This window comes from Rhopilema esculentum, chromosome 6 (genome assembly GCF_057945365.1).
Source record: "Rhopilema esculentum isolate cy_ngs chromosome 6, ASM5794536v1, whole genome shotgun sequence".
Lineage (NCBI taxonomy): Eukaryota > Metazoa > Cnidaria > Scyphozoa > Rhizostomeae > Rhizostomatidae > Rhopilema > Rhopilema esculentum.
Window position 1 is genome coordinate 4,279,624 of NC_142820.1, and position 19,206 is coordinate 4,298,829.

A 19,206-nucleotide genomic window follows, 5' to 3' on the forward strand; every position below is an offset into this window, starting at 1 on the left:
ACCTTACAAACACCAAAATCAGTCAAAAGATATTTTTGGGTATGCTTTTGAGACAGAAAGGGGCTGCAAAATTAGCAATAGAATGGCATGGTTTCCTAGTTTGGTTGCTTGTAAACAGCTGGATCAGAAGGGTAGTTACCCTGGGTGCCAGAGCCTCAGAGAGTCAAAGGATGAAGAACGGGGGAAGGAATTGCGAAGGAGAATGGAATAGTAAAAGGGAGAGATGAAAATCGTCTCTCCCCTTTACTCTTCCATTCTCCTTCCCATTTCCTTTCCCCCGTTCTTCATCCTTTGACTCTCTGAGGCTCTGGCACCCAGGGTAAAGGGTAGTCGACCAGGCACTCTTTCTACCTTTCTTGCTATCAGCTTTTAGGAGCTTGTGTTTTTTTAGCAAAAATTTTAATGTTCTGTTAGTATTTTTCATCTTTTTGGAAAAACGAAAGAATCCATGCAATGCATTTTCCTTGTCTCAAAAACATCTTGAGAATGCTTAATAATCAGCTCATCTGTTGTTTCCTTTGAAGATCTTGGATGAGGGGCGAATCGCCCTGTCTAAAGCAAAGTTGATCAATCATTTCGGTGCTGTTTTTGGCCATTTCTAGGCATACATTCTTCTAGTAATTTTGCTGTGTTACATTTCTGTTTTCTTTTTTATGGATGTTACAAATATTTTATTTTGTCCTTAAAAATCATACGCCATAATGATGTTCATTTTTGCGAAGCTTTCGAAAGAAGCCCTCGAAAAACAGAAAGAACAAACTTCTCAGTCACCGATACAATTGAGATCTTTCAAGAGAGTAAGTAAATTAATCATAAATCCTCACATGGTCGATGGTCCCTCCTTTAATATCGCCTGTGACTCTGTAATAAATAGTCTAAAATACATGTACTCTTATTTAATATTCTCTACCTGTCAAAATGGGTATAAAATAGCTTGAAAATCTTTTGATTCCTTTTGTAAGTAATTTAAGGTTTATTTTGAAATTAAAAACTCTTTATTTATAAAAGTGGTGTGGCGATGGTAATTGCTACTCAGATTCTTTTCCGAGAACTTTTCCGGAAATTCTATTCTAAAGCAATCCCCCCTGACGATACGGCTGTGTAAGATGGATAACAGCTACCCTTAGCACTTGGCGAGAATTCTTTTCCTTAACCTCGTGTTCGCTTAAAATATATATGATTCCTAACTCGCAAACCAAATCAAACCAATGCATCGTAACTTTTGCCCTAAGAAAAAGATTTTCATTGCATGTACAATTTTTCAGTTCCAGGACGTCAATTTTTCCTCCCTCAACTAACTGCCCTGCGTTTTTGTAGGCCTCTGCTCAAGAAAGATTGTCAACAATCCAAGCGTCTTCAAGTACGCGGCATCTACGAAACCAGCGAGTTGTTGGTCGCAGCGCATTGGATGGATTTTATTACCCAGGTATCGTCGCGAGATGCTTGAATTCTCGCTATCTCGAAGTAGACTTTGATAATGGCGATAGACAGGTGACATCTGTGAGATATGTGATTCCTATTGGTGGTGCGAGGCCATGTCCAACTTTAAAGGTAAAAGTCTTTATCGTCCATTCTTGTTCATACCGTTCGGAGCTTGTTTGCAGTTTGAGATATAAACACACATCTCTTACTGTGTGTGCTCGGAGGGCAGCACTTCTGCAGCTGACAAGGTGCTTACCTCTGATCAGTCAAGAGATTTAACTGCTGTTTTGCTCGTTCTTTGAATGGAAACCGAATATCATATTGCCAGCTTGTTTGTTATTAGCCTGAATTGTTTACCTTATATGTACCTGGTTAATTATTTACTTGAATTTTTACTAGAATCTTGAAACTCTTAAGACCTGCCCAAGTATTGAGGAATGGAAGTTTACATACAACCATGTACTGAATCATTTTTTCCTTGGGTTTTTTGTACTGAGAACACTTTAGCTCCCCTCCTCCCCATTTGTGATTTTAACCGGTGTCCCTCTTTAGGAACATCGACTTGATCTGATGGAGTTTGTGTTGTTTTTTTACCAATTAAATAATATAAGCTTTATTTTTGGCCTAGGTTGGTGACTATATTTTGGTGAAATCAAGACTTCCCACACAAACAGACGATGATTCTGTTCCCGAGTTTGATTTCTGTTATGTTCCTGGGATCGTGCAAGTCACCCCATTGCGTCATAGGTCAGCAAGCAAGTGCTACACTGTTGTGCGATACAATGGATCTAAGGTATTCTATTTCGTTTTCTAATGGTTTTGTGTCTATATCTTAGCTATACGATCAGTATTGACATGCTTTCCAAAAACCAATAGAAGACATTTTGGCAGAAATGTCTGCTTTACCTGCTGTAGTCATCCTGCTATAGCCACCCCTAAGATATAGTTCAGCTTTCATATAGTTCAGCTTTCATTCAGTTTTTAATTCAAAACTGATAAATTGAATTCAACTTATATTGTATAATCATACCAGAGTCTTTTGAATCGATTAAAAAAAGTTTTAAAGTTGGGAAATTTTACTATGCTTGCAGTGGATACAGAACTTAACATGAAAATTTATCTTTTACCTTAATTGCAATTTGCTTTAGATCACCGTCCTTCGTAATGACATGATAAAGATCACTCGTTCACGTTTTATCTTCGCGTGCCGGTTCATAAGGGATGCAGATATCGCCACCCATAAAGCCTCGTGAGTACAATTCTATGTCTGCCATCTACCTACCATCAAACCTTTTCACTGTATCTGTTCTTCAGATGAATATTTCCTCATTTTCTTACATGGATAAGCTCTTGTGATTAATAATCTAAACTATCAATGTTTTATGCTCATTAAATCCTGTTTTTTTTGGCTAAATAAGATAATTTGACTATATTTTTTGGAAATATATATCTTGTGTCAGATGCAAAAATTGTGGAATTAAATAAATGATAAATTAAAGATCTTGTGAATGAAAAGCTAACTACTCTTATCAAAGTGAAACAGGGAACTTTTGTATAGCTGTGCCATACAAAGATCAAATTTATCGATATGCTTCGAGATTCTGCTTCCACTACAGTCCTCGTTATTTTATCCCATGCCTAGGTCGCCAGTTGTTATATATCCATCGCCCGAGAAGATCCTTGAAGAACACCATTCCACAAGAGGTATCCATATATCTCCATATTTTGATCTCCATATGTTTGATATCAGGGTTGTATGTCCTGAAATGTCTCGAAAGTCATCAAATATTATATTTTTGTTACTGTTTGTCTTCTTTAAATTACACTAAAAGATACGTTTCGAGATAAAACTATCAAGTGAAGTTTGTATTTGTAAAATTTCTAGCAAACAATTTTTAACTTTTTTAAACCAAAGCTATTTTGAAAGAATTATCCAACCACACAACTAATCCATTTCTGTTCAAATCACTCAGTAACACCTTGGTTTTTTAATACTGAAATTTTGAGCTTAAGCAGGAATCGTTATTGTTTTCTGATTTCTCCAATGTTTTAGCGTCTTCCGTTGCTTCATCTATCAACTTATCTGTTTCCGGCTCTTCTTCAAAATCTGGATCTTCAAAGTCATCGAAAGTGGACCAAATCAAAGATTCTCCACGCTCTTCACCTCGTAAGTCGTCAGGGAGTTCTAGCAGCAGCAACAGTAACTCTAAGAACTCATCTAAGAACTCGTCTAAGAACTCATCGAGAAGTGCGAGTCCAGTTATAACACCGCAGGGTACCCCTAGGTCTCTATCCCCCGTGAACGACGGTCCTACTGATGATGATAATAAGCAAGAGATGGAAGATAAAGTCATGACAATGCTGGAAGAATTTAAAAAGTCGATGGAAGATAAGTATCTTAAGCAGTTGAACGATCTGGATGATGAAAAGAAGAGATTAGAAGAGCTACACGATGATCTTCTAAAACAGCAAGAAGATCATCGGAAGAGCAAAGCAGATATTGAAGAGCAGCAACGAAGATTGCAAGAGAAACAGCAGGAACTACTTCAAAGGCAGTTAGATCAGCAAAATGAGAACCAGAAGAGACTGCTTGAAGATCAGAACAGACTACATCAACAGCAGGAAGAGCTTCTGCGAAGGCAAAAGACCCAGCATGAGCAGCTTTTGCAGTCTCAGTTGAGCCAATCACGTTCACTGAATCTTAAGTATTTAGAGCTGGTCAGCAAACGGCCTACAAGTGTTAAAGACCAGGAAATGGAAACTGAAAATAACGCCAAGGACCAAGAAACAGAAACTGTTCACAATAGTGAAGATAAGCACACTGAAACAGAGCGTAGTGACTCGAGAGATTCGCAAACTTCACCGATGTCTTCGCGGAAAAGTTCGATTGTGAACGCCGGGGAAGTTGACCAAAGCACGGAGCAAAAAGCAGAAGATTCAAGGTGTGTAGATGTAAACTTTGATTTGAAATTTCCATTAGATGTCATCAGTCAAAGGCAAGTTTCGTCAAGAATAAGCAGCTTTTCAGCTTCAAAAACAAACAACTTTCAGTAGTAAATTCAGTACTGTGATTACTGATCAGTTATCTGGGTGACGTGTTCTGTTGGTCTGATTGGAAGTCCTATACGATTTCCTAATTGCTCTTACCGATTCTTTTTGCAGTGATGATCCGAAAGGCACTACTGAGAATGCGGATGCTGCGCCAGAGCTGACTATGTTTATTGGTAACGAGTCAGAGGCGGTGCTGCTTACTAAAGGAGATCAGGGGCTTTTATTTTGTACGTATGCAACAATATTTGAATCTGATGGGAGACTTGAAATCGATACGATAACCATAAACTATTACACAGTATTTTGTTATTAAGAAACTATTCCATTTTTAAGGAAAGAAAAAGTGTGATGTTCGCAAATAATAAAATATACTATATTATGTAAATTAAACTAAATATTCTTTTTGCAAACGTTTTGAGGCCTTCATTTGTTACAAATTTCGCTGTAGCTTTTGCCAATATCAACACCTATAAATTCTAGAGACTTTTATGTGAGTAACATGACAGGTTGTAATAGTGCTCAACCACAACCTTCCCAAGAGCCCCTGTTTTACCGCAGCGTCTCCCATTTCTCTTTTTGAGTCAATTAAACAGAATTTCACCAGAGAATAGCTGAATTACCTTATGACGTCATCTTACGCTTTGATGAGAATGATGGTTACTCGGAAGTAGCACATGTTTCCTTTTGTATGTTATTTACTTCATTACTCATGATAGAAGTGAATATGAATTGAACTTAGAAATCAATCAAGCTATCGGGAATATGTTGCAGAATCGCGTATTCACAGCTATATACAATCTGTACGCTGCCATGTGATTGTGTCTCCACCTTGCAGTAAATTCCATAGCTTAATTGATTTCTAAGTTCGATTGTCGCGCTAAGAAATGTTCAAGCTTCTTCAGTTTTTTCGAGTGATTGCATAATGGTCTCTAGAAATAGGTCCCTGACCTTATAATCTGCTAATTTTTTCTCAGAAAATATGGCTTTACGAGCTTGATAGCAACTTGAGCTCACTGATTTATCTGTCTCCTTTTCTCAGCTCGAAAGCCACCAGAAGAAGACCCAGCAGTCGTCGCGCAAGATATTCCTCAACCGCTCAAAACAGGAGAAGAGGTTTTGGCGAGATGGGCGGATGATGGCTGGTATTACAGAGGTAAGTGTTCTTTAACTGCTTTCACAATCGCTTTAGTTCAGATCATAAGAGACTTCAGAACGTAAATAAGATTTTCTCTTCTCCCCCTGTGATTTCTCCATAGTTTTGTTTATACCGATAAGAATTTATATTCACTTTCATTATTTATATTCATATTTCATGTTTCATATCCTCATACTTTGTAGGGAGTCATTGGTAACGTTTTTTATAGGATAGCCTGGAATTATAACCAAGTTTTTCTCAGAATTGCACGTTCCCCTACCCACATCTACCTCTTCAATACTTCTCTAGAGCGATGCATGTGTAACTTTTTTACATGTTTCGTTTGACTAAAAGGAACCGTTAAGGAAGACTGCGGCAACGCCATATATGCGATTGAAGACAGTGTTGGTAACGTTGAGAAAATCGCTCGATGTGACGTCATAACTGATGAAGATGATGCAGACAATGTTGTCAAGGTATTTTTTGCTACAGATATATTTTTACTTCATTCACAAATTAATTGTTATGGTTGCATTTTCTTGCAAGATTGTGCAAGATCGAAATAGTTATGGAGCCCCTCATTTCAAATTTGCCAGATTAATTAGAATCTTTGGTGAAAAATCTCAGAGAATAGGCCAGCTTGCATTTTAGAAATTTGGCTCTTGTAAGGAAATACCTTCCTATTCTCTCATATTGAGGACCCGAAAGTACTACATTCCAGCATTCCAACATCCAAGTTTTTCAACATTCCAGTATTACAACATTCCCTTATTCCGACATTCCAGTATTTCGGCATTCCAGTATTCAAACCGTCCAGTATTACCGCATTGCCGTATTCCGACATTCCAGTATTTAAACATTTATGTATTCTGACGTTCCAGTATTCCATCCCTCTTGCATTCCTTATTCCTTTTTTAAGTATAGCCAGCATTAAGCTTATAAGAACATTTCAGGTTGAAGGATCTAATGATTGCCTATCTAAGAATTTTCTTATTTATACATTCACGTTCAAAAAAGTATTGGGATACCTTCTATACAAGAACTATGGCGTTGCGTTGGATTCGCTTTTGCAACGGAAACTTGTTCAGATATAGGCAGTTTTTTTCCAAATGATCTAGGCCTGTATATCGCCAAAATTGGTTAAAGTTGAAAAATACAAGCATTCGATTCTGACAACTTTCCTACGTATAAGGCCAAAAAATGGAAGCTAAATTACTTACTGTTCTTGTGCTGAAAGACGTTTTACACAACGCTCTTTTTGTTGCACTCTTTGAGCAGCCGACAAATGAGGCAATTTCACGATAAGTATTCGGGATTTTTTTCGCGGAAGGCAATGTTCAAGCGCTTCTTGTTGCTTAGTTCTTGATTTTTAAGAACTCCCGTATTTTTTGGCATGCATAAATGTTTTTTAAATTTTTATGTACATAAAAGGCTTAGAAATATCAACAATATCTTGGGAAAATTTTATTTGTTTATTGACAAAAGTTTTTTAAAAATTAATTGCATAAAATTTGTTCGAAATTTCGAAGTTGTCTCAATACTTCTTGAACGTAAGTGTAAATATGTTTGTTGTATCACACGAAAGCAACGTTTCGCTTCAAAGCGATTATGGTATATTGTTTTGGGTTTCTGAATAGTTTCCTTTGGATGGTATACGGAATTTTTGTTACAGAGCAGATTTTAACAAACAATGGTTTTGAAATACTGTCGGTAAGCGTCGAGCTTTTTGTAAAAACCTTCAAAAAACGTTTGAGTCTTTGTATTAGCATTGCTTCTTTCGATGATAACTGTTCATTATAGTGCCCAATAAGCTGCTTCTTTCATAACATCTTTGATACTTTATTTCAGACTGGGGATACTATTGTAGCTTTGCATCCAGGATATCCATACAGCTATGCACCAGGTGATTTATTGCACTTTTTGTAAAAACACCTATTGTAAAAGGGGGTTTCTTTCTTAGCGGGGTTATGCCCTAATGTCCGTGTATTGTGCCAACCTGAGAAATGAAGGTTGATGTTTTTTTCTTCTAAAAGAACAAGCTGTATCTTTATCTTTTCCGAGCCCTTCTTACCTTGGCTCCTTCTATCAAGCACAAACATTTCTTCCCCTTTGCTTTAAATGTGTTTAGACACTGACTTCTCTCGAGTTGTGGTATTTGTAAAAAGTATAAGATATCGATAAATATTTTCAAAACTAAAAATTCTGTGTTCATGTCTCCATTTGATTATCCATAAGCCCAGGTTATATTTTTATTATCCATCCAAAAGCGATTATTTGGCTTTAAAAGAAAGTGAAATTGGTTCGAATTATCGTGAGTTTGAAGTGTCAAAAATTCGAATTATCGAGAAGTTGAATTTATGTCTAATTAACCGAAACAGGGATGGTTATGAAGGAATTTGGAAAATCTGATTTAGATACTTACATTTCAACTTTATATATTTTGTTCGGTTGTAGCAAAATCAAAATGATTGTATTAGAATTTTACTTAGCTCTTTCCGTGGCTTTTTCTTTTAGGATAGTTTTTTATCGATCTCCTCACTTTCTGAAAAGCTAGGAGGGAAAGTGAGGTTTGTAACCACTGTGCATTACTACCCTCCGATCAATACCCCCACTAGACTTTTAAAAGAGCTTGAATTGTAATGAACAACGTGCTTTTCTGCTTTGCAGGAGTGGTTATGCAAAAATCCAGTGAAGCCTCGTTGAAAGTCAGATTCTACGATGGACAAGAGGTTAGTTACATAAGACGCGGCGTTTTTCAGTTTTTGCATCATGCCTCTACATAGAAATATCAATTCAAAGCCCATACCAACAAAATAATTTTTCTTAGGAAAGTTGTTTGCATTTGTGAAGATTATTTAGAAGTATGGTTTCTCGTTTAAAAGTGTGCTATTCTTTGTAACATAACGGCTTCTAAGCTACATATTCTTCACGGAGTTATTGCAATATCTTTATGCAATACTGCGTTAGAGCAATTATGCACCTTTTGTTGCACCTGGTCCAGGAGCATTGATTTGAGCCAATCTAAGATTTGCCAAAGGCCCGTAAAATGCCCTGGAACAGCAAACTTTTTTGTAAATATAAGCAATGTTAAAGCCACTTTTGCACACATTTAAGTACGACTCCTCTGATGAGACAACTGTTGACGCCGATTCTCCTAACTGATCTAATCTCAAAGAAAGAAACAGATATTTCATTGAACAGATGCTAAAATTTGTCAGAGGTACTATAAAGGGACCTTCTGAAATACTGTATAGGGACTGTATGATTTTCATTTTTGATTTAATATAATCAGTTTGCTTGTCTTATGTAGTCGATCAAATCGTAATTTTTTGTGTATTGATCATCTCATTTCTGATACCAGGCGGTTGTCTCAAGAGAAGAAATGTATTTACTGTCCGCTGAGAAATTCGAGCATGACTGTGCTTACATTGTTGCATGCGAAGATGGTCTTGTGGGTCAAGCAATAGTAGCAAGAAACGACGAAGATGGGCAATTTCATCTTGGTAGGCAATTATTTTCCAATTAAGTCAGTCGCAATGGAGGATTAAGGAATTTTACGTACAGTTGTCTATGTTTTTTGAATTAATCAAGTCGATCATCAAAGCCTGAAATGATCGTCAAAATTGCTTCCGCAAACTCATGCTACATTGTCACATCGGTTCAAATAAATTTCCGTTCCTTGAAATTTAAATGACGCGTGTATTTCTAGCTTATATCAATATACATCATGTGAACAGGCGTGTTGTAGACTTTCCCAAAGTCGCGGTGGCATATCTAAACTGCGGAGGAGACGATACTACGCCCTCCCAGTAGTTCGAGTGCCTTAAGGATTGTTGAGAAATACATTAAACACATGACGTAACAGCGTAGATTACCAATTTTTGAAATATTAACCATTACCGAGGGCTGTCTATTCGAGATTCTTTTTACTGCTGCGCTACTCAATTGCTTGCCGTTATTGAATCATCCATAGCACAATTTGGCTCATTTGCATTTCTTCTAAAAGATGTTTCATTTTTATTTGTTCTATCCACTCAATCCATTGTATCAAATCAGCTGCGAAAGTGAACTGAATTTCTCTTTACTTTGTAGGTGCTGTACGAGAGCGTGTTAGTGGGCCAAGAACATATTTAGTTGAATGGGCAGACCAGAAACTACAGATTCAGGTATTTATAGTTAGTAGTGTATCTTCTTCTGTTGGGGTTATTCCAACAAGCTCTATTTTAAATTTCTATTTTTGTATATGGTTTTATTGTTTTTAAGAAATTTTATACAGGCATTAATATTCCTTATTCTATTCCAATTTTTTTTGTTAAGAAATTGAGGTTTCCTGAGATTTCCGCCAAAGTTATCTTTTATATGCTAAGATGTAAAGATGTAAAGACAGGTGTGGGTTATTCTATATTGTATTTTTTGAATGTTTGCACACAAGCACCTGCTCCAAAGATACTCGTAAGGTGATTCGAACGAATGAGGAAGACTGGCTTGTTAAAACGTAGGGAAACCCAGGGAATAATATTCCTGTATACGAGTAATTTGAAAACGTAAGGAATTTGAAAAGGTTTTTAGAGAGGCAGAGTTCAAATAATGAGGTAATGGAATTTTGGCACCATTTTCTTGAAAGTGGTCAAGAGAATGGTCTGGGCACATTTGGGCTTCGTCATTCGTTCCACCTCTCTTTAATACGTTATTCAAAATTAGTATGAAGATCCTCCAATTTCAAGACAACTGAAGCGTAAATAAACTGACACAAGCATTTGTTTTTTTCAAGAATTACTCGTTCATATTTGGTGCACACACAAAAAGACGCCAATTCGAAGTTGGAGATTGCATTCTCGCAATTTCAGACACAGGTAAGATGATGCTGCTTTCAATTGTTCCTTGCTACATCTCGTTTTCAGTCAGAAAAACTATCCAGATTGATTTGAAATAGTTTGGAAGTTTAATGATGTTTCTACCATAAAGAGTTAGCACCATTGTTGCATTTACTAAACGCCTTGAACTTTCTCATTTTATTTGATGCCTGTTGAGAAGGGTTGCCTTATTGTCTTAATGTAAGTGTTTATGCCAAGTCATAGCTAGACTGTTCAATCTTCTCTTGCTGTGCTTACAGAAATCATGGCTGGCTAGAGAATGCCCGCAGCTTTTTTGCAACAAGGCTTTCCACTTTTAAAAACAAAGTTAGCTTCTTAATGTCATTGGCCATTGGCTCCTACCTACCCACTTTCCTACTCAGGGAACGTGGACCACTTATTGCTTATTCTAGATCAGATATTTCATAGTATAGGTTTTTGATTAAATTCTACTGTATTTTCCAGCTTCAGATTTTTTGCTAGGCTAGCTTGAATGATTTCTTTCAAAAATATCCTCGTATTTTTTTCTAAAGGTTTTTCATTGATATCTTGATTCCAAACAGCTAATTTATGTTTACAAAAAAGCCTGATACCCTTAGCCAGAATTTTATTGCATTTATAGCTGCTTGCAAATTTTCTCAAGGGAAAATCATATCTAGAATCTAGGATAAACAATGAAAGCACCACGTAGCTTTTATCAATATTCAGTCTACAAAGAGTCCCTCGTATTTTGAATTCCCTCCCCTCCCCCCTCCCAGAATCCCTTCATTTTTCATCCTTTTCTTTTAAGGAAGCCAGAACCAAGTAGGCATCTCCCCCTCTTAGGCATGTGTCCGGAGCATTTATATAGCTCTTTGTCCGGAACATTTTTATATGAAACATTCCGTGTGATTTAAAAATAAAGCCAACCAGGTTTTCACTTTAGACTACCTGGTAGAGAATAGGGTCGTTAATTATAATCACAAATTGAAAGCTGCATGTTTTCTAGATTTAGCTTTACTTCTTATCTTGTCATTTCTTTTGAAATATGCTTGTTAGTGCCTAAATTTTTTTTTCTTATTTTGCAGCTACCTTCACCTATTTACCAGGAAAAGTGATCGAAGATAACGATGAAACACTTTGTGTCAAATTCTGCGATGGTAAAACGTAAGTTGAATTAGAAAATCTAGGTGCTTAGTGTCTTTGAAAACCTTTGTTAAATCCATGTCTACTTTTCCTATGGATTGGTTCCAATCAAATGTTTATGTTTAGAAAGTTGATTTTTCAAAAGAAATTGTATCTTTATAACATTAAACGGAATAGCTAAAACTGCTCATGAATTATTTTTAACAAAGTATATTTCATTTAATCAGGCTGTCTGACGTCGATCCTCTCCAATCCTATTGGATATCAGCTGATTATTACACGATGGTATCAGAGTATTTTATGAAGCGACGATTTGCAGACCAAAACCAGGATGATAAAACAAAAGAAGCTGAAGCAGATTAGAGAAAATATATGCAGTATTTTAGATTTATAGCTCTGTGAAACAATTTTTTACCTTCACTGTGACGCTCGTAATTGTTATTAGCAGGGCCGTCGAGAGCCACGCGGGGTCAAGGGGCAGCCAAAATGCTCGGGTATCTACCTACCCAAAGCAATAAACCTAAAATGCGTTTAATATGGATTCAAAATGCATATTAGTTTCTTTATCAGCTTATTATTTGTATCTATATTCTTATGCATTTTTAAACTTTCTCATTACAGATATGATTAGTAATTACCATTTTATTAAGGGTCATAATTTAAATTGGGACAGTGTAATTACAAGCAAAACCCTTTTTATTTACGGACTTAGGAGCAATTGTCCCCTTTCCCCTCTCATTGAGCCTGTTATTCAAAGTAGCATCATACAATTAAAGTGCCATGCCTTTTTATTTTGACTTTTACGCCCTGTTGAAACTCTTTCAAAAACATAAAAAAGATCAATCACTATTTAATGATCATTAACATAAGGCATTAATCATCATAATTTGATATTCTTCTATATAAAATTCCCTGTTCGATTTCATTCTCCAAACTGAGCCAACCTTTCCTAGTCAAACATGTGTATCAACTTGGCCAGTACGCAGAGGAACTCAAATAACACGATACCGGGCTCTTATCCCACCATCTCACAGGAAATTTTATTTAAACACCCATACAATCTGGCTGAGTGTCAGCAAAGACCGAGATACAACTTTTTGTCTGAGGAGGGGGTCAGCTGATAAATAAGCGAAAAAACAGCCACATTTTACAAAACAAAGGTATTTTACCTATAAAATTTAAATTTTGGGGGGCACGCCCCCCCAGGCCCCCGGTATCTCGGTTCCCCGGTATCTCGGAGTGTCAGTGAGGTTTTTTGAAAATTGTTCCATTAGATCTAGTATAAATTTTCTCCGATGCCTGGCCGATATTTCATTCCTAAGACGTTTTTTTCTTTTGAAATATTTGAAACAAAGATTTTGAACGTCTTGAACTCTGATATTTTAGTCCCACACAACTCCATGGAACATTTGAAACGGTCCATAAACTAACAATTCATCACATGGACGTAGGCGTAGGGACATAGGCCTACAGCACCCTTGGGAGGACTGCAGTACCCCTGACCGGGCAATTTTATCCCAAAGAAGCAATTATATTCGGGCAACATCCGTACCAAGCCCCCCCAAATGTTTAACATCCGCCACACCCATGTGTGTAATCCTATAAGAATCTTAAGATAACTCACTTCTGTTAACATACCAATCAGATCTGCCCTTGTTGCAATTATTTTTTCAGCGATGTTTAAGAATTGTATGATTCATAAGTGAATTCTTACTCTTGTACCAACATTAATGCGGCAAACCATGTATACTGGGGTTCTTTGCATTGTATGTCCTTACTGAAATGACTTGCACGTGTCTCATAAAAATAGAGAAGTGGCTCGATCCAATGCATACAATATCTTAGTTTTGGATTAACGTAAAAAATATATTAGCAACAGAAGCTTAATTTTGATTTCATTTGATTATAGATCTTGTAAATAGAAATTGAACATCTAATGCATTACATGCATTAGAATGCATGAAAGAGTATAGAATACTGGCTTAATGTTTTTTCTGTCTCCACTTTTTGAAATATTCAAGTGTTTGATGCGACCAGTTGATGAAATACTCTATAGCTGAATTCCGTTGGTTAATTTTGTTATAGTCCATCGTAAGATGCTAGTTATCATCCCTTGTTATAGTCCCTTCAGCAGCGATTTCGCCGCGAAATTCGCTTCGTAGAAATCAGCCTTAATGCCCTGGCCAAACCAGCGCAACATTTCATCCAACAAGTCCCAACAGTGTTGGCGGCTTTTGCGCATTGTTGGACATTGTCGGATGCTCGGATGCAGGGTTGGCCAGACCAGCGCAACATTTCATCCAACATTTGTTGATATACAACAACAGCAACAACAACCAGAGGCCTAACCCATTCACTCAAGATTCTGCTTTGACTTACTCCATGAGCCTCTGTTTCGCTACTGCCTCACTTGACGCTAAGTCTAGATTCTGCTAGGCAACTGAACATGGGGACTCGATTTAGAACAAAACGACAAGCGACAGCAGTGTTTTAGGTATATGTGAAATTTTGGATGATAGTGAAGAAGAGAATGTGAATGTTTGGCCTCCATTTTTGTGGGCTTTTCCTTTCTGCGCTTGCACGAACGTGATTTTGTTGTACAGGGTGGCCAAACCATCCCAAACATCACCCAACATCATCCAACATCGTCCAACATGGGTGGCCAAACCGGCCCAAAATTTATACCCAATATTGTTGGGACTTGTTGGACAAAATGTTGCGCAGGTTTGGCCGGGGCTTAAGCTTGATTTAATGAAATTTAAACACGTTTAATATGTGACAGGGTACGCCGTTTAGGTGCCCCTTTAGGCTTTTGTTTCGGACACAGATTGCACGATGGTGGAGTTTGTGTTAATTGTAGCAGTGCTTGAGTAAGCTTTACATTGTGTTATTTATACGGCTAAAGCAACAAGAGTGCAAGTGTGCATTGGCCTTGGGTATATAAACTTTGTCTTGGTATACTTTTATTCTCACACCTGCAAGATAACCTGAAGTTAAACGTAGAGAGGAAAGGTTTTTCTTTTGCGACCCTGCCCACCCTACCCATATCTAGGTATTTTCAGGTGTTTGCAGGCATGTTGAATTTATCTTTCTTTTCTTCGTTCATTAGTTTATGGCCGTATGGCTGGCAATTTTTGCATGAACAAGGTGTTGCTAGTCGGCGGAAGGAGGCCATCGTTCTTCTTCTCAACCCCCTCAAAAACGGTTGGGTTTTTATTTATGGCCGTCTTTGCGATTGGCGCAACGACAGCCCAAAAATAAATGGTCCAAATGATGAGAGAACGCCACCTTCAGTCTTATGATTGATAATTGGCAAAATATTCTGAGGACCATCTTATTCTTATTTGCTAACGGTTTTGTTTGGTAACCTGGAGCAAATATTAAAGACAGATTCTTTCAGAGAAATCGGTTGCAGAGGTTACCCAGGGGCAATGTACCACAGGCTATTTATAGATGAAACATTCTCCAAATGCAAATAAGACTCCACAAATAAGACTGGTAGCTGTTTCAACAATGTTTTCACTATTTGCTTTTATTTAATTTTATTCATAATGATGCCAATTTGTTGAGGATTCGTGAACGTCTCTTTTCAAAAATGAGGCCACCAACAGCGTTTTTGTTGGAGCAGTGTGAACACTTACCGTATTCAAATCGTATTCATTTGAAAACGGATTAGTGTGAACGGACAGCGTTTTCATCAACGAAAACGGAGCGAAACGAATACGGAGCAGTGTGAACGTAAGCTAAGTTTCTGGTTGCACGCTGGAATTTGGTGCTTACCCTGCGGAGTAGCAACACAGTCATTCACTTCCGGTAGCTTTGCTGTTTTTCCGGAAGTAGGTCTGCTGATCAAGTAAACCAGAGAAAACATTTCAATAATGAATTTAAAGCTGTGTGCAGTGTTATCAATTTTCCTGGCTATCTGCAGAACATGTAAGTTTTTCTTTTAGATGAGTGAAATTATTTTCGTTCCATTAATTTGTCACAAAGTGTGAAGATAACAAACTTGTCTGGGTTGCCAAGTTGCCAAAATGGCCTAGTCATGCCAATTGTCGTCGAAAATAAGCATTCAAAAGAAAGCTTAAGTGTAAGAATTGGTCACGTCATTACAGATCACTTGCTTTCTGTTTTAAAGGCTCTTCTCATTTGGTTTTTTATAAACACGTAGCATTTGTTGAGAATGAAAGCTTTGAACAAAGAAATACCGGGCATCAAGATAGCGAATTGATTTTGGCCAGCTGCCTGTTTCTCGAGAAACACACAATTTGAAGTTTCTTGGCATCTTGCCTATCCGTAATGATTCTCATTTTCTTTCAATGATTCTTTCTTTCAATAATTTTTCTTCTTGATATACGCACGCCACAGATTGTGTTCGAAATTTGAATATAACGTATTTCCTCTAAAGAACGCCGCGGCGTTTATTACAAACTCCAAATTTTGGATACGGTAGAGGGCGGTGTTCAATACAAAATAAAAAGACATGTTAAATACAAAAAAATGACAAGAAAAATGCGATGAAAAAGATAAAAAGAATGTCAAGTCAAGTCAAGGAATGTCAATATCCCTGTCTCCGTCAGAGTCCTCGTCTCTATGAGATGAAAACTTTCATGGCTTTCGAATAGTAAGCGTATAAACGATTCCTCACTTCTTGTTTAGTGTGTTTTCTAATGAACGCCGCTTTTCAAGATGCGGCGTTCAATATAGGCCAGCGTTTATCAGAGGGCGGCGTTCATTAGAGGAAATACGGTATTTACAGGACTGTCATTAACAGGGGTGTCAGAAACGTCATTAGAAGGGGGTGTAGTGATAGGGGGCTCATGGAGCTTTTTAATACAGGAAAATAGCCAATCTCTAGTTTTGCTATTGTTTTTGTAACATTTTGCACAATGGCAACCCGTGCTATTTTTATAGCACTACACCCCTGGTCATAAGCAGTGGTGATTTGCTGTTTCAAAATTCGAAGGCGAAGAACGCGGATGGCAAAATCACTACGTTTAAAACAGAATTTTTTCGAAAGTGGTGTCACATCCCTCCACACACGCCCTCCTCCAATGCTACACTACACCCCTACCACAGAATAAGAATTCGGTGTCCCAGAGTTTTCTAGTTACTTGACCACCTTGCAAAGAAAAATGCTTTATTACGGATCCTGTTTTTGAGAAACCAATTATACGGTCTTGAAACAAAATATATGGAAGTAATCCAGATTATATGTCATGCAGACAGACGTTTATTATAAAAATCTTTTTCCAATTGAAATGCAACAACTTTTTTCGCGGGGACTATTTTTTGCAAAAGTTGAAGAAGTAAAAATGTTTCCAGCTCATAGAGTGGGTCAAATAGTTCTGAACCTTAAAGGTAAAGTGTCCATATAAAAGGGCTGCGTATACCCAACTTGGAGTATCTTACTTTGAGTTTGAGACACCTTTGCAAATTTGCGAACTTTTGTGCAGTACCTAGCTGATCTCATGCATGCATTTGGCATACTCTGCAGACTCAGGTATTTAAAGCAACCCCTGCCAATTTTACAGGTGCAGCACTTCGCTGTCATCTCTGCAGCCATAGCAAATCGTGGGACTATTGCGAGCGGTATGGCAGCACAGTGTCTTGCCCTTCGTCGTCATCGAAGATACCGATGTGTTACAGTCTGAAAAAGCATAAAGACTACTTGAATAACACCAGAGATTACTACTTCTCAAGGGGGTGCATCTACAAGGATCATTGCACAGTTCCATACATGTGCACTAACAAAGACGAATGTCAAGTAAGTGATACCAACGACATCGTATATCCTCACTAATTTTGTTTTGCAAAATGGTTAGAGCCCTTCGAAAGTGAGGGGGGGGGGGGGGCTGGAGGGAAATTTAAGAACTCATTACAAATGATGTTGAGAAAAACTCTTTTGTTTTGCAAAAAGCTGGAATTTAGCTTAAAGGGAGAGTAGGAAAATCATTCGTGTACATGGGGAACAGGGCAATGTGAACATGATTTGCAATTTCCACCCTAAATCCTCAATTCAAAGCCAGAAGTGAGAAATCATTGTTGTAATTTATACTCTCCTTTACGTTCTAGTTAATTTGCTGCACTGAGAACCTGTGCAGCGGAAGTCCGATGGCAGGTGAATATGGAACAAAGACCCTTTGGATGCTAATGTTGTCTGTTGTTGCATCTTTGTTTTCAATTGAAATGTTGAATTAGCGACACTCTCAACTGTGTTTGGAAATTTAAGCACTGATATTACTGTATCGTCGATTTGACAGCTGCTTAAGCTCGTTTTGAGATTTTTTTATACGAATCGCTGAGAGGGGCAGCCTTTAAGGGAGAATTAGTGAGGGCTCGATATGTTCTTCTTTCTGGCTTTCGGTATTAAGTAGATTACATCGAAATTTGGTCATTTTAATTTGTCCTTATAAATCGTTTTTGGCAATTGTTTGTCAAAATGTTCTCATTTGTACTAGTGGAGCAAGGCTTAGTATCCACACTCCTATACATTAGCATCTACTTTTTGTCTGTTTACTCTGTATTCGTAATTAGTCTACCTAGGTTTAGTTATCTTTCTTTCTTTCCTTGTTTAATGTTGTGTGTTTTTATGTATCGGCCATGGGGTAGTCATTGTCTTTCGCTTCTCATGGTATCGTCCCCGTAGTGTAGTACAGTAATTAGGGTAGTATAGTCAATGTAAAATTGTATTGTTATTAATTTCTATGAATAAAAGGCTTTGTATGTAGCCAGGTGTCAATATATATAATTTGCAAGAACGTGGATAATAGATATATATTAATATTTTACGTTCTTTAAAATGTGATTGGTAAGATTTTTTCGAACCTTCATGAGCATTATTTTGAAATTTTTCGTGTTAGAGAATGTTTCATTTATTAAACTTTGGTATTTTCTGAAATAATTATGAAGAAGCATTTGTTGCTAAAAAAATCGATGGGTAGAGGAGCCATGGAACTGTACTATGAATTAGACATATTGTTTATAAATTATGTTCTTTGATGTAGAATAATTGTGTGCGATTGAAGGATTTGGAGCTTCTTGGAAGAAATCACCTACCTTATCTTTATGTTCATAAAGATTAAGTTCGCAAGGATTACTGGAATAAAGTAATTTATCTACTGCTGAAATTTTGTTGAGATCAATATGTATCCCATTCTTGTATCAGTAATTTTCTTGGATGGGATTTAATCTGACAAAACGGTATAGATGTGTTATCTTTTGTTCGGTATCATAAAATTGTATATTTTATTGAAGAAAGTCCTTAAGACAACATAGTTTTCGGTATGTCTTTTTGACTGTTGTATCGCTGTATATATTGCATTTGTAAAGCTAAATGTGAAACTGGCAATGTTAGTCGTGAAGTTGTTTTGCTAACCATTCGGATACTTTTTATCTAAACAATGTAAATTCTGTAAGTTTGATAAATTCTCTTGATGATTTATTCGATGCCTTTTTGCAAGACCTTTTGGTGTGGCATTTCTCTTGGGACTCCTTGCACGGCTCTGATTGTCTAAGGTTCGAGCTCCGTGTGTACCTCTGCATTCGAACCAAGTTCAGTGTGCTCAGTTTTAAACTTGCTTCATCGTGGCCTGCCTGCTTATTAAAGCCACTGTAATTCAA

General features: G+C 37.2%; 1 protein-coding gene across 1 annotated transcript in view; it reads left to right on the forward strand.

Annotated features, from left to right (window-relative positions):
- LOC135686824 (von Willebrand factor A domain-containing protein 3B) overlaps positions 1-19,038 on the forward strand; it is a 42,824-nt gene extending 23,786 nt beyond the window's left edge. Inside the window, exons 28-45 of the mRNA XM_065203177.2 lie at positions 723-797; positions 1,318-1,551; positions 2,051-2,215; positions 2,571-2,671; positions 3,065-3,126; positions 3,476-4,364; positions 4,585-4,700; positions 5,513-5,626; positions 5,963-6,084; positions 7,457-7,511; positions 8,276-8,337; positions 8,970-9,111; positions 9,701-9,774; positions 10,380-10,461; positions 11,529-11,607; positions 11,814-15,519; positions 17,118-17,350; positions 17,659-19,038. Coding sequence (XP_065059249.2) covers positions 723-797; positions 1,318-1,551; positions 2,051-2,215; positions 2,571-2,671; positions 3,065-3,126; positions 3,476-4,364; positions 4,585-4,700; positions 5,513-5,626; positions 5,963-6,084; positions 7,457-7,511; positions 8,276-8,337; positions 8,970-9,111; positions 9,701-9,774; positions 10,380-10,461; positions 11,529-11,607; positions 11,814-11,949 — 2,508 coding nt within the window. The 3' untranslated portion in view covers positions 11,950-15,519; positions 17,118-17,350; positions 17,659-19,038. The remainder of the gene's footprint in view (positions 1-722; positions 798-1,317; positions 1,552-2,050; positions 2,216-2,570; positions 2,672-3,064; positions 3,127-3,475; positions 4,365-4,584; positions 4,701-5,512; positions 5,627-5,962; positions 6,085-7,456; positions 7,512-8,275; positions 8,338-8,969; positions 9,112-9,700; positions 9,775-10,379; positions 10,462-11,528; positions 11,608-11,813; positions 15,520-17,117; positions 17,351-17,658) is intronic.
- Positions 19,039-19,206: the final 168 nt, after the last annotated feature.